Below are 23,688 nucleotides of genomic sequence, written 5' to 3'. Positions count from 1 at the left end.
ATCGATATTATTCGAGCTTTCTCTTGAATGAGAAACCATAATTTTGACAATGTCTCATTTGTTAATATTGCCTTGTTATTCTGAAAGCACAAACGCTACAGTTAATGCAAAAACGGCGCGAAGGACGGCATGGTTGCGCCAGGCAAACCGGTATACGCGTCGAAAACCGCGATTGACAATGAACGTGTGAGTTAAAAATTTCATTCTCAGGCCTTGGGAGGTGCGAAAACAAGGTCGGCGACCGAGTACGCAATAAACGAACAATGCGGGCCACCGCGAAGACTTCCACACAATTTTTCCTCCCGAGAAAAACCGTGCTAGTCTTCCCGAACAAAGAGCTGGACGAACGCTTCGCCGCACATTGGACAATAAAAACGGCCAGGCACATTTTTTATCATACTTTTATTAGGAAATATTTTGCATTTATTAAATGCCTTATAGTCATAATTAATTTTAATTATAATATAATTATTGTTATGCAATGTTGTCCTATCGTACTACTTAGAAGCATGCTTTTTTTCACTAACACATGATGTTACACCTTAAAATTATAAGCAGTTTTCCATTTCGTTCACTCTCGTCCCTTAAACTGCAGCTCGCAAATAGGTAAATCAAAATACTAGACGGGTGTTCATAGTCGCGGAATAAATGCGCTGAGTTTCGAATTACAGTTTGTCATAGCGAAGGAAGTCACATAATGAAATCACATTGTGTTGTCAAATTGCAGAGTAAAATAAAAAGAAGCATCGTCGAAGAGCAAGTAGGGCGGGGAGTGTGAGTTAGGTCGGTGAACCATCCCCGCAAGAGCGACCGCCGCACGCGATTCTCTGCTGTGATTATTTATTTTCCAACTCAATTTTTCATAGAATTATATAATTACATAATTTATAATTAAGTCTACATTTTTTTCTTCTTAATAGGACTGAAATTGTCGATCAAATATGACTTATGTCCGACTTATATCCGTGTTAATCATTAAAATAAAGCAATGAAACTTATCGGCGCAGATTATTGGAAATAAACGTAGAACATCCAATGTTTCCCTCTGAGAGATGCGCTTTCTTTTCCGTCTTTCTTACTTCTCGTGGAAGTGACAATTACTTTCAAGTTGCATAGTTTCGCATATATGATTGCCAATCCCATCTCTTCCCCGTTGCGCCAAAAAGATCTCTACATTTTTTTTCTCTCCAACGCAACAGCAACGCTAACTACGTTCAAAAATCTCATTTTCAATTACACTTAACATTACTGGTTACAAGTTTTTTTTTCCTCCTCCCATAAGGAAGTAAGTCGAAAAGTAAAGAGACATTTAATCCTTTGACTGCTGAACATTCGACAGCAAAGTGTACACTACGTACTAGCAAGCTAAAACAGTAGTCGTTTATGTGCGAAACATTTTTCTTTCAGATAATTTTCGCATTTAAAAAAGCCACTTAATTATCTTAATATGACTATTTCTAATGTAAAAGTTGAAAATTTTTTTCTCCTATGACGATATACATTATTCGCAATTCTGTTCTTGAACCGTTTAAAGTTAATCACGCTAGAAATAGTCACTCTTATCATTGCACATAAAATAACCTCCTTTTATTCCATTTTATATCATACAAGTCTCTAAAGGCCGATGATACACAGCGAGCGAGATTCTACAGAGTCTACAGGCACCGATCGTAGAGCACATTATTATACGATGAAGAATCTCTATCGAGCGTCTACAGGCGCTGTTCGCAGTCCAAAGATTAAAAAAAAAAAAAATTAAATTCTTTACTTTTTAACTTTCTCCCCGTACATTCGATTTTTAAAATCTTTTCTTTTGGACTTTTGACTCGTACGTTCGGCGTTCGAAAGTCCTTTTACTTTTTCCTCTTCCACCCTATCTTTTTTACTTTACCAGTATTTTTATACCAGTATTTTTTGTCCTTTTCTTAATTTTATATAAATTCCTGTACCTATTCAATACATCCCTTCATACACATCCCTTCATTTTGTAACCTATAGCGGCCTTACACACGAGTTTACAAAAGCTGGCTTGTTGCGATCAGCAAACCGAACGGGGCACGGTATATTCTGTAATATTCTGAATTGTATTACAGTCACGAGGCGAGTTCGACTTGTTTCGTCCCTCGTCCGTTATCTCTTTTGTATTTTGCGTGTACGCACGTATATATTTATATTTTCTTGTGTGTTCATGTACGCGTATGTGTCTTTCACGTCGTATTACACTGAATCCGCACGCTTCGGCCCGTATTCAGAACGCGTTCACAACAACAGTGTTGACAAATCAAGAATACATGATGTATACAATATGTCTGAGAAATAATTATTTTTCTTCATTTTTAGTACAGTGTTATCCACCGACAATTGGCATTTCGAAACTTCGTATTCGCTTTAACAGAGATTACGTAAGCAAGCGCAAAGCTGCGAGACGCCACTTACGAGACATACTGTGTATCATCAATGCTGATAAATTCGATTCTCGACCAACTTATTCCTCTTTTGCAAGAGAAATCATTTTTTCTTTCTGGCTCCATTGCATCATGCCTTTTCCCTTTATGCTCTTACTCCGATTACATCTTTGTTCTATTCATTCAACATTTTGCCGCATTACATTTATTAATGCCTTTGTCGCGTCTTGTCAATATTCAAAAAATAATTATTTAGAATATAAGAGCACATTATTATACATTAACAGAAGTAACAGAATTTAATCCCGATAGCCCAGCAACTTCGTGAATCTATTAGATTAATTCAGTCTCGCGCTTATTCATTACTCTTAATGCATAATGACATCCTAACGCCGCGACAATGCCAATTCATCATAAATATAAATCGTAGATAAATTATAGATACAATTACAACACATAGCTGTTATACCGTTAATTAGTAAATGTAACAGTAATATCGCGATGTATTAGTATAATTATGGGCATTAATAAAATGTTAATACTGCAATAGAATAACAAATAATTCCGCATTAATAAAAAATATTAAAAGAGAAAAAGGCAATAAAAACACGTGAACGTAAATACGCAAAGAGATCTAATTTATTAACAAGTACGAAAAAAATTAAAAAAATACGTTTAGGTTTGATTTCCTGACTTTCTTTAGTCTGATATTACAAAAACGGTAAAGAAATCATGCGTTCTTTTTTTAAGCATGATTGTCTTACTGTTTGTAATACTAACCGAAGAGAGAATCGAAATGGAAATCGGATCAAAACGTATGTTTTTATTTTTCTTTGTATTTTCTTGATAATAAATTAGATCTTCTTGCGCGTCTAAATCCGCATGTTAGTTCTTATTTTGCCTTTTTTCTCTTTTAATGTTAATACTGCAGTTGACAAATACGCCAAAATATGTGTTCACTTTTAACGCTTAAACAAATTTTAGTCAATACAATGGTCTTCGTATATTGACAAAAGTATAAAGTTCAAAGGCGAGGCTGCTAGCGTACCAGTTAAACCAGAGCATCTTGAATACGGGCATGCGAGGACAACGCAAGTAGGTATACATTTGTGTAGTAATAATAAGTGGCGACTATGCTACAGGATGCTTAAAGATCTAACGGATGCAGTCGAAAGCTTTCGCGCGCGATGTACAATGACATAATACTGAATCGCTTCGGACGAGTCGCGCTGCGAGCAGGAAACTGAGTAAACAAGTCTTCGGAAAAGGCGTTTCGAAGCGATCGGCGACGATTCAGCGTAATATCGCATACTTCAGATATATCATATAAAGCCTTACAGTGTAATCGTACTAGATTCAATCATACTAGATATTACTCTTACGGAATCTACAATTAGAAAATTCAACTCTTACTTAGCATCAATTAGCCTGTCGTCGCTACAACTCATTTTATGAAAACACCAAAGCACATAATTTTTCGATTTCCGTCGTAAATAGGCAAGCAACTATATGTTTTCGATCTTTGATCTTTTAGGAAAAGAGAACTACTAACGTATTAAAGAATGCAATTGTCATTCGGGCATACTTTCCGACGTAATGTATAAATTAATGAATAAATCATCCGTATACTCACAAACGCGACGCGTTTATTTCGTCATTTCAATGTCCTCCTTTTTACTTGAATCCATTAAAAGATTGCGTTGACTCGCGTGCAACGTATTACCTCGGAAAGTTTAATGCAATTGTATCTAATCTGAATCCACTAATAATAAAAACTTAAGCTAAAAAGAGGATATAAAAACACTACTTCTACGAATATGAATGTGTTACCAAAAAAAAACTAAATACGTAATCGTACAAATATAAGTCTGAAAGATAACGAAGAATCAAACGACAAAACGTACACACAATCGCATTGATTACGCAAAAACAGATCTCATCTGTGTGTTTGTGTATGTATATGTATATGTATGCGCATGTTTCTAATTGCATTGCCTATTTAAACCATTAGATATTCGGTAACTGTAAAAAAAAGTACTTAAAAATAATTGGAGGTTCAATCTCTACCAGTTAATGATTCTATCTACAAATAATAATACCATCATAAAAAAAAGAACGGAGAGACCAAAGCGATACAATGTAATTAAATATAATATAAACTGCCTCAAAATGGCTACCTATTTACTGCTATAATAGTGGCTATTATGATAATAGTCATTAAGTATCGTTCACACTTCTTTGATTGTGGTTTAGTTACATACTTTAAGACATTATGATACATGTGAGTATGACACGGATTTTCCACTAAAAATATCTGTTAGATACGCTGAGCATTACTGACTTAAGCACTGTACTAAATTCACATAAAATCGTATTGTATTATTATTATTAGAAAACTAATTATTTTTCATTGGTTTGAAATACTGGTTTAATAGATCCGTATAAAACCTTTGTCAACTGGAACTCTTAGAACAATGATTTACACGATACTGATTCCTCACTGGAAAGAATGCTATATACGAGTACGTCATTACAATTCAACCAGTTACTGGACATTACAACAGGCAACAATTGTAAGTCATGCTTTTTCAATTCTCGTTTAACATCACAATATCCAATATGTGCTTGATTATTTTTCTCTTTTCTACTTTTCATCAATATCTCGATATCATCGTGAAGCCTAAAGAGACAACAGATTGTGTTGAATACGTAATGATCGCATAAAGAAATGACAAATGAGAATAAATACAATTATGTAAGATCTGTGACATATGTTTCGATTAAATGTTCAACTTCAGCTCCTTGAGAATGTGTTCATTATCAGTCGGATGGCAGCAGTTAAACGGCTGCAATTAATAAAAGCTCTAACAAGCCTTCTAAGTTAGATTAATTTTTTTCCTCCTCTTTACATGTACCTTGTATATTGTCTAATATAAATAAATTAACGCTCCAGTATGAGAGGCCAGAGAAAGGCAGTTACACTCTAAGTGATAATAGATAAACTTTACTTTATCTTCTATCTGTTATTGTTCATGTCCACATTTGTTTTGTATCTGGCACTCTTTCCTATTTTAGGCTGCTTCTCAGTTTAACTGTAATTTATTTTGCTGGATTATTGCGTTGCATGGAAAAATATGGCTTTATCCAAATGCTATTTAACAAAGGCAATACACCGTACAATTACATTGTATGCGCGCCACAGTTGTTGTCATACAATTAAACTTCTTTGAAAAGGCAGGACCAGTGTTCGTAAAAATAACGAGAAACCGGCGTTTCGCCGATTTTTACAGACACCGGGTGATTCTTATCGTCAATTACAAATGCTGTTTTTTGTACACTAGCATGTAAAAAGCATTACACTACGTACGTCATGATCGTTCATCTCTTGTGATGTTTAACAAAGCTAAATGGTAAACTTCGAATAAATACCGGTTCCTCTTACTGTATAAGTTATCAAGGTATATATAGAATAAAGGCAGAAAGAAGAAACCTTCCTCGACAAAGTGCCTACAAAAATATTTGTATAATAGATTGAGGATTGCTGTGTCTAAGACTTTTTAAATCTGGTTATGTTAACCACGTGTTACCAGTCTTAAACATAGTGACTACTAATCGACGTTTATGGACAAGTCCCGCTGTCTTTTTTCTACAATTGTATACATTTTTGATCTTTAAGCGTCACTCTGGTGCACGATTATAAAGTGTGTCGCAATTATAATCTGTTTGCTCCCCGGCATGGGGAGGTTCATTTAAAATACAGAAAGATAAATACTCGGTAAATACATACATGTTAACGTGTGTACAGATGCCACAGACAACTTAACGAGAGTAAGATGAGCTTCACTGAATCATGTATAAATATGATGTAATAAAAAATAACTTATGCTATGGATGTTTTCCCGTCAAAACATTTCGAGGTCATTAAAAAAATATCGGTTATATGACATAGTCAATCTTCTTTTTTCTCTTTTTCTGTGTGCTTTTTTTGTCTTTTCTCCTTTTTTGAACTGCACTTTTGTAAATCTGTCTCGCTATGAGCGACATTGATGTAGAATTTAAAAACATCTCACATCTTGTATGCAGCTACACCGGTCACTAAGTAGAAGAACTGAACACGACTGAGAATCAACCATACGTGTAGCGTTCGTCCACAGCATAAAGGAATTGTCGACATATCTACAGATCCTATCAAAATTATACTCTTATCGTGAATATTTATCATTAAGTATGCTAGCACACAAATCCTGCGTATAAAAAAGTCTCAAAATAATAAGATTCAAAACGTAATTTGTTAAATTCTTGATCTATCATTTTATCTTTATCTTTATCATTATGACACAAATGCTTATAAACAGGGATTGAAAAAGAAGTATAAAAAATACCGATTACCACAATATCTTATAATTTCAACTGAAATAAAAACAAACTGGTAAAAATATTACTATGACATATTAGTATAATATTCAATATTAACAAAAAGTTATATGCCAGTAATTTTCTACATGATAGTTTTATAAAAATAAAAATACACATGATATTGACGTAGACTACGTTTACAGTTTATACCGGTGTGTTACGACTTAAAACCGGTGCAAAGTACTATTTACACGTCATTTTACGTTGCGTTTCACGTTAGTAGTTACAACTAAACCTAAACTAAACCTAATTATTTGTCCGCGTAAACGTAGTCATAGAATCTCTAGAAAAATTGTCTCCGTGTTCACTCCCTGTTTATAAATATGAAATATATCATCAATATTCATTTCAAATGACGGATGGAATTTTTATGCAATGCTGCTATCTTTGATTCGAGAACAGATATTAAGAGGGTAGTTTACTTTAAAGAGCTTCAAAAATCGTTAATTACGTCTTTTTTCTTCATATTTTTTCTTTCTTAAAAAATACATGTATTTTATAAGTACATGTATTTTCTCTTAAGTTATCCTAAACACTTATAAGCTCCTAAATATAAGTTCCTAAGTAAACCGTCCTCTTAACGCGATGTTATAGCATATTATGAAATAACATATACCTTTGTACTTTATAAAACAAAAAAAGCGCGTCAGACAGTCTTCCAAAGGACATTAAATTCAACTTAACCACGATATAATACGCTCACGCGTTTGCAAATAGAGCTTCTTAACTTAATGCTGTGTTCGAACTGTTACATGTGGTACTTTTTATGTACATGGAGTGGAGCTGTTCGAGACTCAAATTATATGTCTATCATGTACAATCTAAACACGGTAGACGATAATATAAATGCGAAGATATACGTTATATGCTGTAAATAGAGTAGTCTTGTGAATCGGCGCGCAAACGTGTCGCTACGCCGCGAGTGAATAATGAAGCGTGCCGCGCGCAAACTGAAAAAAAGAACAAAAAAAAAAGGATAACAATGATATATGAGTAACTCGGTGCGCGTGAGAGCTGAAAGTGGAAAAATCGATGGGACAACGGTCTGGAACAGCTCTATATATTGCGACGATAAAAAATTTGTTCGATTTGAAAACTGAAATCTAAAAAAAAAAACTCACTACTTCTTTGTACAGCATTACGGTAGGCTGGAATTTAGGCTCTCCGGCAAACGGTAGTTCATCATATGGTACGGCGGACTGGCTGGGCTACCCGGTTGGCTGTTCATTCCGAGGTTGCTGGAGCCGCGGCCGCGCTTTCTCCTTTGTAGAATGCCTTTTCTGACCATGTAGAATCGAATTGTGCTGATTGGGATCTTGTACTTTTCCGAAGCTACTTGAAACGTCATGCCGCGCGCAACCATGTCCGAAGCTTGTTTCAGTTCTTCTTCCGATCGCCTTTGTCGTCTTTGATAACCTTTTCCGTGAGCACAAAAGGGTGCAATTTTAAAAAATTATCTAGCCTGCATGCCGCACTTCAGTCATTTCGTGTGTGTGGTTAAGTCATCCAAGTTAGATTGCTCACCTTCAATTGCCGGGAATGGGCTGCTAGGGTTGCAATTACTGCTGGGCACCATACTAATGGAATAAGGTTTTACATCTTGTTGCTGAGAGAATTGCTCATCCGGTTCCATCTTTACCATTCCCTGAGTCTCAGTAAGAGTAGCCTCGCAAGCACTGAGAGCCTTCTCGAGATGTTGCAGCGCTTCGCTGTGCTCCATGTTCACGAAGTTGGACGTAGAGTTGGGGTTCTGGGAGACTGGGGTGATCGTTGACGAAGTATTCCCCGTGCTAGTCGCCGCCATCGTCGAACATGTCGGCAGGAAGTCAGAGGTACTTCCGTCATTAGATGAATTGTTATCAGGCTTGTAACTGGAATCGCCATGAGTAGGCGTCGGTGGAGAGACAGGTGGATTAGAATCGCACAGTTGTGTATTGCTGTCATTTGTCGAGTTATCGCATCCCTGAGTGGATAAGCCACGAACCTATGTCACAAAATATATCTTTATGTAAAAGCACATAGTATGATGTTGTATTTTTACACGAAAATCTTACACATTTCAAATAATTCTTTCTGCTAAGAGTGAAAAGAATCAATAATGCCAAGAATTTGAAAAAAGTAACTTACGTTAAAAATGTTAGACTTATTCCATATGTAAACATGCGTAAATGGATCCAGAGCATATACCTGTAAAACCTCTGCCGCTTGCATCAATGTAGCCAGTTGTTGCTGTTCTACATACACCTCTCCACGATACATAAATTCTACGAGAGCTTGAAGTTCCCACATTTTCATGTCCCTCAAAAAGATGACAGGATGAGTGCATGGAATTTCCAACAGCAATCGTTCCAAGTAATCGCTGCAAGCGGACAATACTACTTTGTGACACTTTATCGAACCTCCGTCACATGCCAGAGTCACATCCACAAACTGCTCCGAGCTCAGCAATTTTGGAAATGCGCTGTGCATATTTGATTGATGGGAGTTCCAAGATACGCAGAACTGCTGTCGATCGCCTCCAGGATAACTGCCTGGATTAGGCAAAGTACTTCCAGATTCCATGATTGTTGTAAGATTATGCAATATGCCTGTCAAAGACGAAATGTATCAATCTGAGATATTTTAATTCCGACAAAAAGAAGTTTATATTGGGTTTTAAATATTGAATACTTATTACACTTTATACTATATTTTCTGAAATAAATATAGAAATTTTAGAAATTTATGATCTTATATCTATATCTTTTAAATACCTTTAAAATTTTTGGGTGAGCACTGCTTCTAATTATTGAACAAAATGACACACCCCTAAGTATTAGTAAAAAAAATCATACAATATGAAACACTTATAATACAGATATTAAAAGATTCCGTCAAGAAACGCATCTACTGTTGCAGCAAATCGAATTTCTCCTTCGCGTTCTATTTTTGGACACATAATTAATGAAACAAATAACAGACTCTCCGTTTCAATGTCTAATTTACTGGGTCCGACTTTTAGTTCCGAATACACCAAACCGCAGCGAAGGAACGAGTGTTTTCAGCTGTCAGAGAAACACGTATTATTCTCCATGGAACAGCGTATAAAACCCGCGTGCGAAACGGGGTACGTCATTGGAACAAAGGACAAAGGGGGATCCCGCGGATCCAGGCCGGTCGCTAACTCGCGATTCGAAAAGGAATCGTCGCCTACAACATCGAAACGCGCATTTTAATCGTTTTATTCAAATCAATTGCAATCGCTGAATAAAACTGAAAAAGATTTATCACACGGATTAGAGATAGGTTAACAAGAAACATGACGGTTGAGTTAAAAAAAATGTACAATATGGCTGTCTGCCTTAGGTCTAGTAACAACAATATCTGTGCGCCCATATATATATATATACACACATATATATGCACACACGCACACACCCACATTCACCGAAAGCGAGAACACACACACGCACGCATACATGCGCTCTCTCCCCCAACGACACACACAAATATAAAGTATCCCGATTATATGCTAAATGTACGCGAATTATTCTGTGAGAGATTCGAACGTTACCGCGATCGAGCGTAGCGTCGTCGAATCGATCGATAAATCAGGCAAGGGCGGACGCTGACAGGCCGAGGAACGAAATTGGACGCGACAATCGGTGACAAACTCGCCGCGCGACGTCGCCGGATGCACGCATTCGGGCGACAAGCACGCACGTACGAAACAGGCACGCACGCACAGTAGGCGAGGCGGAGGAGGAGTAGGAGGAGGTGAAAAAGGAACAACGAGCCTTCAGATGAATCGCCGCCGGCGTTCGTTGCCGCGCACGACAATGACTGAGTCCCGACTCTTTTGTAATCACGTGTATCGAACTTACACTTGCGAGTCGTCGACAGCGAGGCGAGAGGTTAAGCGTCGTCGCTGTTCGCGGAACGCGCGCGCGATGTCCGTGTCGCGTTACCCACCGTCTCCGCAGACAAAAATAAAAGAAAAAAAAACCGGGTTCTCTTTGCGGGAGAGCCCTCCTACAGAACCGTCTCGGACTTTTTGTTGTAAATTGCATCACTTTATTACACGTTTTTACATTAAAAAAGTGCATGCGAGCGTATTGTACAAATTATTCGTAGTCTCTGCCGCTTTCTTCACGCGATTTTTCTCACACAGAGACGCCGACAGCAAAAGCGTCGCGCGGAACTTCTCGGCATCCTAGACGGAAACGACGTAAAACCACGCTACGCGTTTGTCGCACTCGGTATGCCAAAGACCAAAAGCACTTACTCACTCTCTTCTCAAGCAGTCTCCGTCAAGTATCCTGCTTTAAGACCGCGTTGCTGCGCGAGTATTCTCTTAAGAAAACATTCGACCGCCGAGATTTGCACTAGCGGAGCTGCTGCGCCGGAAGAGGTGGGGATACGAAAAGGTAGAAGATGGAGACGAGGGACGGAGTGTGTGGTACGGCGTCGAGAGGGTAGGTTGGTCGTTCTTCTTTCTCCGCGTGTGAATGTATGCGTGTACCGTATATGTATGTGTGTGCATGCACGCGGGCGACACACTAGCGCGGCTGTCGCGCGACTGCTATATACAGGACGCTAGAGATACCAAGGCGAGAACCCGGGAAGCTGTCGCGAGGCGGGCGAATAGAGCCGCGTGAATCGACCATGAAACCGTCCGGTACCGAACTGTTGATCGATACTTACCCGGCTAGCGGGGTGATTCTCGTTGCCGATGTCGACGACGTTGGATTTCTCTCTCTCTCGTACACCGACGCACTCTATCGAAAACTATCGCTAGAACTAAGTTAGCGTCGCGACGGCCTCTAGCGCGCATCCGTTGCTGCGCAGCAAACTTGCGCCGATCTCGCCTTTAAACCCACGGCGATTCTTAGACGGGCTTCTTAGTACGCTTTTTTTTCTCGCCGGCTGATCGATCGACCGTGTTTCAACCGCGATACGTAATATCTCGGCGTAATTTTCCGCACCTTGCTCCTTCGTGTGATTTTGCGCACGTTCGTCGCGCGCGACGAACTCGCCGAGGCGAGTGAAATTAGCGCAATTATTGTCGGAATTAATATCATGAAAATTGCCTGAAGGATACGTATAATGTTTAATAGAGGTCTGTTCTTTAGAGGTTATATTTTCTATGTCCGTTGTTTTTTTTTTTTTGTTCTATAGAACAAGATATAGAACAAGTATATAAAAAATAAATATAATAAAGCAAAAAATGTAGCAAATATGAAAGTATTAAAAAATTATATACAGATGATTAGAGAAAGAGTATAGTTATAAGAAAGATGCTTATGACAATGGCATTAACAACAATTTGTCAATTTATATGCGTGACAAAAAGTTTAAAAATTGGGAAAGTAGAATACGTTTTACCGTTTAAATCAAGTGGATAATAAAAATTTCAATTCTTTTGTTTAATATCATAAAGGTTCTTATTGTTATATTTTATAAACGCAAAATTGTTCCTTCTGATTGGCTAGCAACGTTTTGTCCGATCACTATTTATCTCTTCTAAATATTGTATGTTCATTGCTATACTTGCAATCGAGTATGGTTGGTTGAATTTATCAATATATTCAGTTTACTGTCCAACAGTTAAATTTATATCATTTTTAATTCATAGGAATACTAAATCGTTAATTATGGGACTAATATCTTAGATTCTAATGGATGACGAACAAAATATTTGATTCTATAGAGATTGCAAGTTAAAAAGAAGAATTGTAGGTTAACTTAATTAAATTATAGGTTACCTTTCGTGATAATTCTCTGTACATATCTGACGCGTATCTAAATCGATTTGATACCGATAAAATTAATATTCTAATTTTTTTTTTTTATAGGTATAATTTTGATTTTAAAAATAGATTTTTTACGTAAAAATCTATGAACAACGCTACGATTTCTACACAGTCTTTAACTTTTTAATTTTCAGCGCAATCATGTCAAAGATAACAGGTTATGATACGCACGACGACGGGCCAGGATTCGTGGGAATTCGATTTTGCCAAGAGTGCAATAATATGTTATATCCGAAAGAGGATAAAGAGAACAAAGTGCTCATGTATGCGGTGAGTATAAGTATATTGTTTTTTATGACAAATTTTGTATATTATTAAAATTGTTTCTCCAGAGAAAAAAAATAAAAACAAAGAGCTCTTATATGAGACTTTCTTTATTTCAGTGCAGAAATTGCGATTTTAAACAACTGGCTGACAGCAATTGTATTTATGTAAACAAGATCATGCACGAAATTGAGTGAGTTGAGAATAAGTAGATTAAAAAGATTAAAATTAACATCTAGATAGAAAACATCGCCAAATATTATAACAAATATCACCAAAGTTCGTAATGCGTGCGAGAAAGAGAAGCGCATCATTTTGTGCACAGATATGTTTGGTATACAAAATGATTTGCTTTCAACGTGTCGAGGTCTGAGTTCTCACGATGAAACTCAAGTCTTAATATTAACTTAAACTTGTGGAATATGCGCTAGTCGCACATAAAAAATCGATTCTGCTCACCATCGATTTACTTAATCGCTTTTTAATTTGTTTTTTTTTTTTTTGTTTATTTTAGCGAGCTGACACACATCGTTGCTGACGTGATATCGGATCCTACTTTGCCGAAAACAGAAGAACATCCATGCCCAAAGTGCAATCACAGAGAAGCTGTATTTTTCCAGGCACAAACTAGGCGGGCTGAGGAAGAGATGAGATTGTATTATGTGTGTACGAATCAGCATTGTTCACACAGATGGACAGAGTAAAACAGAAAAAAAAGATTATCCGGTGTACTTCTTCCCTGCTTGTATGCGTAACTTAATTCTTAAGTTGAATAATATTGTAACGTAATTTTTAAACTGTATAGTATTGTAATGTAAACGAGAAGATGCATATTGTAACATTTATAATAAAAATTGTAAAAAATGGAAAAACGTTCGTGCAAAAATGCAGTGAATTACCGTAAGGCTTAACGCTCGGCCCGCTATTTTCTCGCCAAGCATTTATCCCGTCACTTAAACGCGCGATTAACTTTACAAGTCACCTTACGGATCGAACTGTCCAGCCTCAGCATTACAAACTACGTCGTGCAGTCGCGGCACATCTTACTGCGCGATCTGTTATCGTGGCGTTTCGCGCGAACGCGAAATTTTGGATGACATCTCGAGATCTACGTGATAGGAACTTTCATTGGAGCTGAAATATTTTCGTTTCTGATTTATCTCGCCGATCGTATGGCCATCGTGAAAGAGAATCGCGCTGCGAATCCGCGGCAAGGCTATGGCTGGAAGACGCCCTGGGACTACTCCCAGCTGTTTATCTGGGCCATGCTCAGCCATACTGAATTCAATATACTTTAGCCCGGTTTAGCCTGGCTGTATCACGTGATCCACTATATATCATACCTCTATGTGGCAGCTTACATATACGCACGCATAAACGCACACATATAAATGTTTACGTTCAAATTGGGATAAGAATGATGCCTCTAAATAGATAACTTAACCTTACAAAATTCTTAATAATTAATTGATTCAAGGGCAATCTGTATTTGCGCAACATGAAGCTGCATATAGCTTTATTTCTACTAGGAATCCTAATACACACAAATGGAATCTCCCTTGACACACCTCTACCACGTATCGGTAAAAATTAATCCTTAATTACTCGAATACTAATGTTTTATTAAATATTTAATTTACCATATATTTCATTCTTTATTTCAGCCATTGTAGGAGGTGGCAATGGCGGTGCTTCGGCCTCGCACTTTCTTACAGAGCTACTGAATGGAAACTTGGAGATTGACTTGTACGAAGTGAAAACTATCGGTGGACGATTGGCGACAATAAAGATCGGTGACGATGAATTCGAAGCTGGCGGTGCAATTATACACCCTAAGAACATGTACATGCAGAAGTTTGTCAAACTTTTGGGTAAATGTGGTTAATTTCTTTATCTAATACATTTCTCTGCCACTATATGTATAGATGAAGAAAGCTATTGGAACATATTTGACATATAGGTTTGGAGCATAATTCTCCTGATGGATTAAAAATGGGTATATGGAATGGAGATGAATTTGTATTCAAAGAAAGTGACTGGTCTATAGTAACTATAGCACAGTTATTATACAGATATGGTTTTCAACTGTTTAAACTTAACAGGTATTCTGAAATTATGCAATGGAAAGTAACAACTTAAAAGAAGAGGATAAGATTATATATATATATATTTTTTTTTTTTTTTTTTAATAGATATGTAAATGACATATTGGATGATTTCTTGAAGATATATGATCTGCAGGATGCTGGAATGTCTTTTGCCAATGTCACTGCACTATTGTCAGCTTTAAATAAAGATTTCCCGAAATTATTACAGACACCTATAAAAGATCATCTTCTACACATGGGTTTTACAAATCAATTGATCGATGAATTAGTGCAAGCTGTCAACGTGGTAAATTATGGTCAAGAAATCAATATTCAAAGTTTTGTTAGTCTAGTATCTTTAGCTGGGGCATCTGGCGAACTATGGTCTGTTAAAAATGGAAATAAAGAGGTATTTTATTAGTATAATGCATTTTACTTTTGGCTGAAAATATATATGAAAGTATAAGTTTTAATTTTAGGTACCACAGCATCTTATTTATAGAAATAAAAACGTAAATGTAGTGCCAAGTCGTGTTACAAAAATTCGTTATGTAGCAGATAACGATAAGAATCAATATGAAGTGACCTACATAAACAAAGGTATAGTAAGATGCAAAATTTAATCGACAAATACTTAAGCTAAACAATTATATACTGTGTTTATATATTTTAGATAGTACAGATCCGATGACATCGAATTATGATATTGTAATTATTGCCACACCACTTACGCACGACCAAGCATTCCCAATAGAATTTGTGGGATTTCCGGATGATTTCATATTTCAAGGAAATTATCAAACGACATATGCAACATTCGTCAAAGGAAATCTTAATCCAAAGTACTTTGGCTTGAAAGAAACTATAGATGCTATTTTTAGCTGTAATCCCAATAAAACAATAATCAGTTCAATCGGACAGCAAGGTCTTGTCAATGGATTAGTTAAGAAAAACTCACCAGTTTGGAAAATCTTCAGCAGAAAATCTATAGACACAAATCTTATAGACAAAATGTTTTCTAAGGTAAAAAATTTGCTACAATTGTTTTAAAGAAGCCGTAAAGAAAAAAAAAATTTTAATATAATTGAATTAATATAATTTAATATAATAATTTCTTTTTTTATTCAGGTTACTGAGAAGAAGGAAATCCTTTGGAAAGCATACCCTCAATATTCAACAAACTTACAACTCAATAAATTTAAGCTACATGATGCGCTGTATCATGTCAATGCAATTGAATGGGCTGCAAGTGCAATGGAAATGAGTGCAATAGCTGGAAGAAATGTCGCTATCTTGGCAAGCGATGATTTTCTCCAAAAATATAAGCCTATATCGACTAAAGCCTATAAAGATTCGACGAAAAAGTTACGTACGAATGAGTTATAACAATCCTATTTTTACTATTAACATTATTGTTATTAGTAATAATATTAAAAATATTCTTTAAAACATTGTTTAAATAAAATTAAAAGTTTAAAACCCTTTATAACATTGTTTAAATAAAATTATAATTTTTAAAATTAATTAGAATATAAGGCTCTGGTGATTGTTAAATCAAATAAAATCAATAAGGAGCGTAAAGAGCCACAATGCTAGATCTCCGTGCGAAGGTTATGATATATTCGTTAAAAATGTTTACAAACGTTTCGACCTGCCATCAAGCCTTCTTCAATGTACAAAACAACTTACTAAATAACTTAGACTAAGTTATTCAAGTTCAACATGGAAAGACATATGGTCTTAACTTTTCCACCTCGTTCCTTCTACTTGGGCGAGTGCTTCTCCATCATGTATTAATACAATCCTATCTAATTTTTTAACGAACAACAATATGGACGATAAAGGATTGCAAATACGTCTTCCACATCTTTTAATTATTTAAAAGCCGCTTTGCGAGCGGATCTTTATATTACATATTTTGGGTAGAAACGTTTGTAAACATTTTTAACGAATATATCATAACCTTCGCACGGAGATCTAGCATTGTAGCTCTTTACGCTCCTTATTGATTTATATAATTTTTAATATAAATTGTAAAAAAAAAATTTTAAGTATCTACATATACATACATTTTTAAATATATTCCTCTTTTTCCTGTGAAATGCAAAGTTCTGCATGTACAGTTCAGAATGCATTATAATAGAAACAAGAAGCATAGAATTAAGAAATATACTTCGACAACAGATCATACTCGGCCTATAAAAAAAGCCACGAAGAAAGTCATGTATTTTGCTTAAATACGTTCGAAAATTGTGCAGGAAATTGTCCGGAAAATAGTTTGCCGCTCAGTGAGCGCTAATGGTTTCGCCGGTAAGTATATTGCACTGTCGCCGTCCCGTGAAAAGGACGACATCCATAAAAAGAAAAGAAAAAAAAGAACGCGATGATGTTCAATCATTACTAAGCGTAAACACGAATAACAGCAAATACCAGCTGACTGCCATGTTAAACAAACCGCGATACAATTCAATCGCCGTAATCCTAACCTGATCTGCGAAACGCGCGAAAACAGTCTCAGACTAACAAAAAGTTTTCTAGGACAGAGGCGAGAACGCGGAACGGCGTAAAAATGTGATTTTTTCGCTCGCAATGCATTTTGTAATGCCGTGAGCCTCGCGCTTTCGCGAGGAGAAACAGAGACCGATGGAGAACTACTCCGTGCGCATCAATTATCCGCAAACCGCTCGCGGGGACCCGGAGGAATCATCCACGTCACACGACACCCAGCCGAAGCAGTATGCGGATCATGTCAAAAAGAGGGAGGACGTGATCGTTCTGACAAGCGACACGAAGGGTGGCTTGTGTAATCCCAGAGCTCTGCTCTTTCTCACTCTGTGGTATGTCTTCAGTGGGTGCACCCTATTTTTAAACAAATATATACTGTCCTACATGGAAGGTGATCCCACTATCCTGGGTAAGCAGATGATGGTTTTGATTTATAATAATGAAAAGACTGATAACAATGCCTGAAATTTCAATCGTTGAAGTTTCAGTTTTTTTTTGACATGAATTACACAAATATTTGTTTTAAATATTTATAATTTGTTGTTTTAAAACACAGGTGCTTGTCAGATGTTGATGACAGCAATTTGCGGTTTCATACAAATATACTTCCCTTGCGGCATGTACAAGGCTAGTCCAAGATTAATAAGACCTCCGGGATTTTATAAACATATGACATTGGTAGGGTGCACAAGGTTTGCGACAGTGGTCTTGGGTCTAGTGTCATTAAATTACGTAGCTGTAAGTTTCACAGAAACTATAAAGAGTAGTGCACCACTTTTCACCGTCCTCATCAGCAGGTATTTATTAGGTGAGAACTGTAAATTTATATATTCTTTATATTTGCAATTATCTAAAATTCAGTTCTATAAATTTGTTGTGCTCAATTATATAAAAATAATTGTGATTGCATTTAATTTTAGGGGAACATACGGGATTATATGTAAATCTGTCTTTGATACCTGTAATGAGTGGACTGGCACTGTGTTCTATCAATGAAATTAGTTTCGATTTTAGAGGATTTATCGCTGCTATGGCCACAAACGTGACCGAATGTTTGCAGAACGTTTATTCGAAAATGTTGATCAGCGGCGATAATTTCAAATACACGTGAGTCATATCGGCTGTATTATTTGAGTGTGTAAAATCATTACAAATCGTAAAAAAAAAAGATGTCTCACTGTTTTTTTCCAGACCGGCAGAGTTACAATTGTATACCAGTTTAGCGTCAATTGTGGTGCAAATACCGGTGTCGTTACTGCTGGTGGATCTATCCACGCTGGAGCATTCCTTGAGCTTTAAGTTATTTGCGGCATTCCTTCTCAATGGAGTATTCTTCCACTTTCAAAGCATCACTGCTTATGTACTTATGGACTACATCAGTCCCGTGACACATAGGTGCGTAATTACCTTGCACGTACATGATACATAGATGTCAGGATATATATTGCGTAGTGTGATCTTAAAACAAAACGTAATATTGCAGTGTCGCTAATACCACAAAGAGAGCTTTTCTAATATGGCTCTCCGTTGTTTTATTTAATAACCCGGTGACGGGATTATCACAGCTCGGCACCGCCTTGGTCATAGTGGGCGTATTACTGTACAATCGAGCACAGGAGTGCGACAGGATAAACAGAACAAAGTTACGGTATTCGTCGAAAATCAATTTCCAGTAAAATAATTCTTTTTCGAAATCGACAAAGGTTTATACATACAGGAGCAGAAATATGTGTGTCACTGCACCAAATGTATTGCATTGGTAGTACAAATGATGTCCAGTTTTTATATAACGATATTTCTCGGCGAGTATATATTGATTTAAGGCAAGATGCAATGAATGCAAATCATGTTTATTGTATTTCTCGGTTAGTCGGAAATCAATTTTTATAATCCACTAACAATAAGAGTATTTGATATTTTTTCATTACTCTACAACATAATAACTGTATATTAATTTAAAGATGTAATTCGTTGTTTCTTCAGAAAATATCTATTCGCACATTCTCAGAAAGGCACAAACAAAACCAAAAGAAATCGGGACAAGCAATAACATGTCAAAGCATTGTCGTGTCGTATAGTGTTCCTAATATAAATCTGAGAACTATGGAATGTAAAAATGTTTTATAAAAATAAAATCTCTTTATATACCTATTGATAGGTGGACTTGATGTAATATTCATATACGCATTATAGAAATCTATTAGATTGTACCTGACCTTAGTTATACGCGCGAACACACAGTTAATATATATATATATAAATTGAAAGATCTGCTATTATTATATTCGCGGCTATCTAATTGCATTTGTTAATTTATTGACTGGCGTTCAATGCTTGTTGGATGTCGGCTACAAGATCCTGCTCCGATTCTAGACCGACAGACAGTCTGATCAATTGATCAGTTATGCCTAACGCTGCTCGTTCATCTTCCGGTACGGATGCATGCGTCATAACGGATCTACACGAGTGAAAATCATTAACATTTCCTTAAATATGTAACATCGATTAATCTCTACTTACGGTAATTCGGCTAGCGATTCGTAACCTCCTAAGGACTCAGCTAGAGTGAAGACTTTCAATGCTTTCAGGAATTCCTTAGAGTTGCCTTTGAGATAAAAGGAGACCATTCCACTGTGTCCGGTTGATTGTTTAACTGCAAGTTCATGCTGTGGATGTGACGGGAGATCTGCAATAGAACGATATGTGAGCTTTATTTTATGGATGTTTTATCATTATGGATATTTTATCATTGTTTTAAACGTTTGATAAAACGTTAATTAAGCAGTAAATAAGCAACTGACAAGTTGATGATTAAGGTACAGTATTCTTTTACGTTTCGCGAGATAAGAGGAGTAATAAACCATACAGATACGTACAGGGATGGAACACTCGCTCGACATTCGGATGAGATTCTAGGAACTTTGCTACAGCCAAGCCGTTTTCCATGTGCCGCTGCATTCTAAGCTCGAGAGTTTTTATGCTACGATTAACTAAGGCGCAATCGAAAGGCGATGGAACGACGCCCATGGCTAAAATCAAGGTATCATCTATATGTGATGAATACTTATAACAAAACTTTTAACGATTTGGAAAAATTTAGAGCCTACCGTTTTGCAAGAATCGCAACTTTTCTTCGAGATCGTCCCGGCGCGTGATTGCAGCACCCATAATAACATCCGAGTGTCCGTTGATGTATTTCGTAAGTGAATACATTGAAATGTCAGCCCCAAACTCCAGTGGTTTCTGTTTTGAATGTTAATTAATATTTATTGTAGTTTCTATTTTCGTAATTAGACATTATTTTTCTCAGTATTATGAAATACGGAAACTCACTTGAAAGTAGCATGTCAGGAAGGTATTGTCGACAACTACAATAATGTCTGGACGACGAGATTTTACGGCATCGATCACAGCTTTAAGATCTATAACTTTCAATAATGGATTGCTTGGCGATTCCAGCCAAATCATCTTTGTATTTGGTTGTATGGCATCTATAACATTCTGTACACTAGTCATGTCGACAAATGTCGATTTTATATTCTGCTTGATCAAACATTTTTGGAACAAACGGTTGGTTCCACCGTAAAGATCATCTGCAGCGACTAAGTGATCTCCTGCTTGTAATAATGCTACAATTGTAGTCGTTGCGCCCAAGCCAGAGGCAAACGTCAGACCGTGTTTACCATTTTCTAAAGCCGCCAAACATGTTTCCAGTACGTTGCGCGTAGGATTGCCGCTTCTGCCGTATTCGTAACCCTGAAAAAAACAATCAAAATTAGAATTGAAATAAAATTAAAATTAAAATTTTTACACAAGAAAATAAAAAGCGAAATAATATTATTGAACTCAGTAATATTTCCTCAGTAACATTCCTCGGTAACTCAGTAACATTACAAACATTACATTCAAACTCAATAATATTATTGATTGAATAATATTATTGAACTCAATAATATTTCAAACATTACAAACATTACATTCAAACTCAATAATATTATTGATTAAATAATATTATTGAACTTAATAATATTTCAAACATTATATTCAAACTCAATAATATTATTGATTGAATAATATTGAACTCAATAATATTTCAAACATTACAAACATTACATTCAAACTCAATAATATTATTGATTAAATAATATTATTGAACTTAATAATATTTCAAACATTATATTCAAACTCAATAATATTATTGATTGAATAATATTGAACTCAATAATATTTCAAACATTACAAACACTACATTCAAACTCAATAATATTATTGATTGAATAATATTATTGAACTCAATAATATTTCAAACATTGACGAGTCAACTCATATTTTAACTATGGACCACAAGATTTTTATCAAATTTTACTGAACTGACTTGTAAATTCTAACTCTTTCATCACCGGGTCACTTTTTGTATACTATGGACACTTCTTTTAAATAAATAACGGCTAATCTACCGGTCCATTGCAACCTCTATAACATGATTTACAACAAGTCTGATACGCTATCATACCACACTTGCTTAACATTTATGCGTTTGCGGATTTTTTCAATATTGTATTTTTAAAAGAATGCGTACGTTTTAATTTTATTAATAATGGATTAGCGATTTGTAACTGAAGAAAGCCTTATTTAGCCTTATTTAGCCTTATTTGGCTTTATTTATTTTTAGAAAGCTTTATTTCAAGTTTTTTTAATTAAAATTTTATTATATATAATTTTAACAACATCCAGGCTCATTAAATTTATCTGAATTATATCTAAAGACATTAAATTTATATCTAATCATATTTATAGCTCATTAAAGTTATCTGAATTATGTCTAAAGACTTAACCATTTAGATAAGGGGTTTAAATTAAGATTTTAAAAATATATTTCTCCTTTTTATTTTAACTTTTTAGTAAAAAATAACTTTGAGACAGATGTTATTTATGCATAATTTTATTAACAGAAATTTATCTACTAACAAATTGATAATGATTGGATTGAATGAGAGGCGAATGAGAAGGATCATTGTCATCAATTAAGAGCTGAGTGTGAATGAAGTCAGTACATTTTGCACTTACTCTGTGCTGCCCTGGAGCATCCTGTTTAAAAGTTGTAGACATCACCAGAGGAGGAACAACTGAAGCATGTGTCCATTGTTGTGGATCCTGTCCAGCATGAATGGCTATAGTCGAAAAACCTTGTGCTGAAGCCATGACCTGTTGAACAAAAATTTTACACTTTATTGCAATAAATAATACAATTATATCTTGCAATTTCTTACAAGGCAATTGCAAAGGAAAAATTAGTAACATAGAGTGCACTTAATAAAAAATGTAAAAAATAATATACCATAATAATAGTAATCATAACATAATAATATACTTGTATTACATGATGCAACCTGTACAAAAAAATACAACATGATATCTGATAATTAGAAATCTGACGTTGCACATATAAAATTTAGATTAGATAAAATAGAAACTTCTTATTCGTTGTATAAAACAATTGGCAATTTTCTTTCGAAATTGAAGCACTTGAAATTTTCTAATAGTTCTAAAAATTTAAATTTAGTTTTGGCAGTATACACATACTCCGTTCTATTACACTGCACTTTCTGTTCTTGTTCTTGATTATCTCGCTTCATTCAGAGCACGAGTTATATATCCGTTGCATTTCCAGTATGAAAAGTGCAGCGGGAAGTGCTTCCTTAATTCCGATCACACACTTACGAGTTTGAATGATGAAACGACCTTGTCCTGACGACGAATTAACGGAAGAAATATAACCTTGTTGATACCGAGCTTTTTCTGGAACACCTTCAACCAGAATGAATCGATTGTACCGGCGTGCGTATTTATTAGTCTTCAACGTTAACAGCCACTCGTCTGATGAAAGAATGGTGGGATGCTACGTGTAGTGACACTGTCGAAACACGATGCACTTACGCAACGACATTCGATATATCGTTGTATTATCGCAACGTGTCAGTAGAGTATTTTTTTCAAATTGTCAGCAGTTTATTCGTTCCTTTAATCTGCAAACACAACAAATTAAATTAAATTACATTTTAATTGAATTTGATAAAAGTTTATTTTTAAAGAAATATACAATTGCAAAAATTTACATCAAACATGTATAAACAACATTGTTATAAAAGAGAATCGGCAAAAGCTCTTTGTTTTGTATCAAAATAAATATTGTTCTATTAATCTTCTGTCTCTTAAAGA

General features: G+C 35.7%; 5 protein-coding genes across 15 annotated transcripts; 3 read left to right on the top strand and 2 right to left on the bottom strand.

Annotated features, from left to right (window-relative positions):
* Window positions 1-385: 385 nt before the first annotated feature.
* LOC105678698 (broad-complex core protein isoforms 1/2/3/4/5) lies at window positions 386-13,906 on the bottom strand. 7 transcript variants are annotated; one of them, XM_067358243.1, is made up of 5 exons: window positions 13,777-13,906; window positions 9,009-9,409; window positions 8,346-8,805; window positions 7,943-8,237; window positions 386-7,771 (listed from the first exon to the last, which is right to left on the bottom strand). In XM_067358243.1, exons 2-4 carry the CDS (start codon window positions 9,381-9,383, stop codon window positions 7,960-7,962), a joined length of 1,113 nt encoding a protein of 370 aa, XP_067214344.1. In that variant the 5' UTR covers window positions 9,384-9,409; window positions 13,777-13,906; the 3' UTR covers window positions 386-7,771; window positions 7,943-7,959. The 7 variants fall into 7 exon arrangements, with proteins under 7 accessions (XP_067214344.1, XP_067214341.1, XP_067214342.1 ...); XM_067358240.1 differs by lacking the exon at window positions 13,777-13,906 and adding an exon at window positions 11,505-11,636; XM_067358241.1 differs by lacking the exon at window positions 13,777-13,906 and adding an exon at window positions 11,090-11,222.
* Window positions 11,149-13,599, top strand: Polr2I (RNA polymerase II subunit RpII15). Of its 4 annotated transcripts, none has more exons than XM_012378222.2 (4): window positions 11,149-11,275; window positions 12,748-12,883; window positions 12,997-13,070; window positions 13,392-13,599. In XM_012378222.2, exons 1-4 carry the CDS (start codon window positions 11,235-11,237, stop codon window positions 13,579-13,581), a joined length of 441 nt encoding a protein of 146 aa, XP_012233645.1. In that variant the 5' UTR covers window positions 11,149-11,234; the 3' UTR covers window positions 13,582-13,599. The 4 variants fall into 4 exon arrangements, with proteins under 4 accessions (XP_012233645.1, XP_012233648.1, XP_012233646.1 ...); XM_012378225.2 differs by lacking the exon at window positions 11,149-11,275 and adding an exon at window positions 11,778-11,919; XM_012378223.2 differs by lacking the exon at window positions 11,149-11,275 and adding an exon at window positions 12,372-12,535.
* A 411-nt stretch (window positions 13,907-14,317) lies between the features above and the next one.
* Window positions 14,318-16,453, top strand: LOC105678694 (prenylcysteine oxidase-like). Its single transcript, XM_012378201.2, has 7 exons — window positions 14,318-14,460; window positions 14,542-14,748; window positions 14,838-14,979; window positions 15,070-15,373; window positions 15,444-15,564; window positions 15,638-15,987; window positions 16,093-16,453. The coding sequence occupies exons 1-7, from the start codon at window positions 14,376-14,378 to the stop codon at window positions 16,348-16,350; spliced, it is 1,467 nt and encodes a 488-aa protein (XP_012233624.1). The 5' UTR covers window positions 14,318-14,375; the 3' UTR covers window positions 16,351-16,453.
* A 144-nt stretch (window positions 16,454-16,597) lies between these two features.
* Window positions 16,598-19,620, top strand: LOC105678803 (solute carrier family 35 member E2A). Its single transcript, XM_012378457.2, has 6 exons — window positions 16,598-17,274; window positions 17,503-17,878; window positions 18,026-18,277; window positions 18,390-18,576; window positions 18,661-18,864; window positions 18,953-19,620. The coding sequence occupies exons 2-6, from the start codon at window positions 17,608-17,610 to the stop codon at window positions 19,143-19,145; spliced, it is 1,107 nt and encodes a 368-aa protein (XP_012233880.1). The 5' UTR covers window positions 16,598-17,274; window positions 17,503-17,607; the 3' UTR covers window positions 19,146-19,620.
* On the bottom strand, window positions 19,304-23,462 carry Cth (Cystathionine gamma-lyase). 2 transcript variants are annotated; one of them, XM_012378455.2, is made up of 7 exons: window positions 23,191-23,462; window positions 22,537-22,674; window positions 20,803-21,225; window positions 20,577-20,712; window positions 20,346-20,498; window positions 19,990-20,155; window positions 19,304-19,927 (listed from the first exon to the last, which is right to left on the bottom strand). In XM_012378455.2, the coding sequence occupies exons 2-7, from the start codon at window positions 22,669-22,671 to the stop codon at window positions 19,783-19,785; spliced, it is 1,158 nt and encodes a 385-aa protein (XP_012233878.1). In that variant the 5' UTR covers window positions 22,672-22,674; window positions 23,191-23,462; the 3' UTR covers window positions 19,304-19,782. The 2 variants fall into 2 exon arrangements, with proteins under 2 accessions (XP_012233878.1, XP_012233879.1); XM_012378456.2 differs by having other exon boundaries at window positions 23,053-23,192.
* Between the last annotated feature and the right edge of the window lie 226 nt (window positions 23,463-23,688).

This window comes from Linepithema humile, chromosome 6 (assembly GCF_040581485.1).
Source record: "Linepithema humile isolate Giens D197 chromosome 6, Lhum_UNIL_v1.0, whole genome shotgun sequence".
Lineage (NCBI taxonomy): Eukaryota > Metazoa > Arthropoda > Insecta > Hymenoptera > Formicidae > Linepithema > Linepithema humile.
The sequence above is the reverse complement of the archived record's forward strand: the minus strand, read 5'-3'. Positions and strand labels throughout refer to the sequence as shown.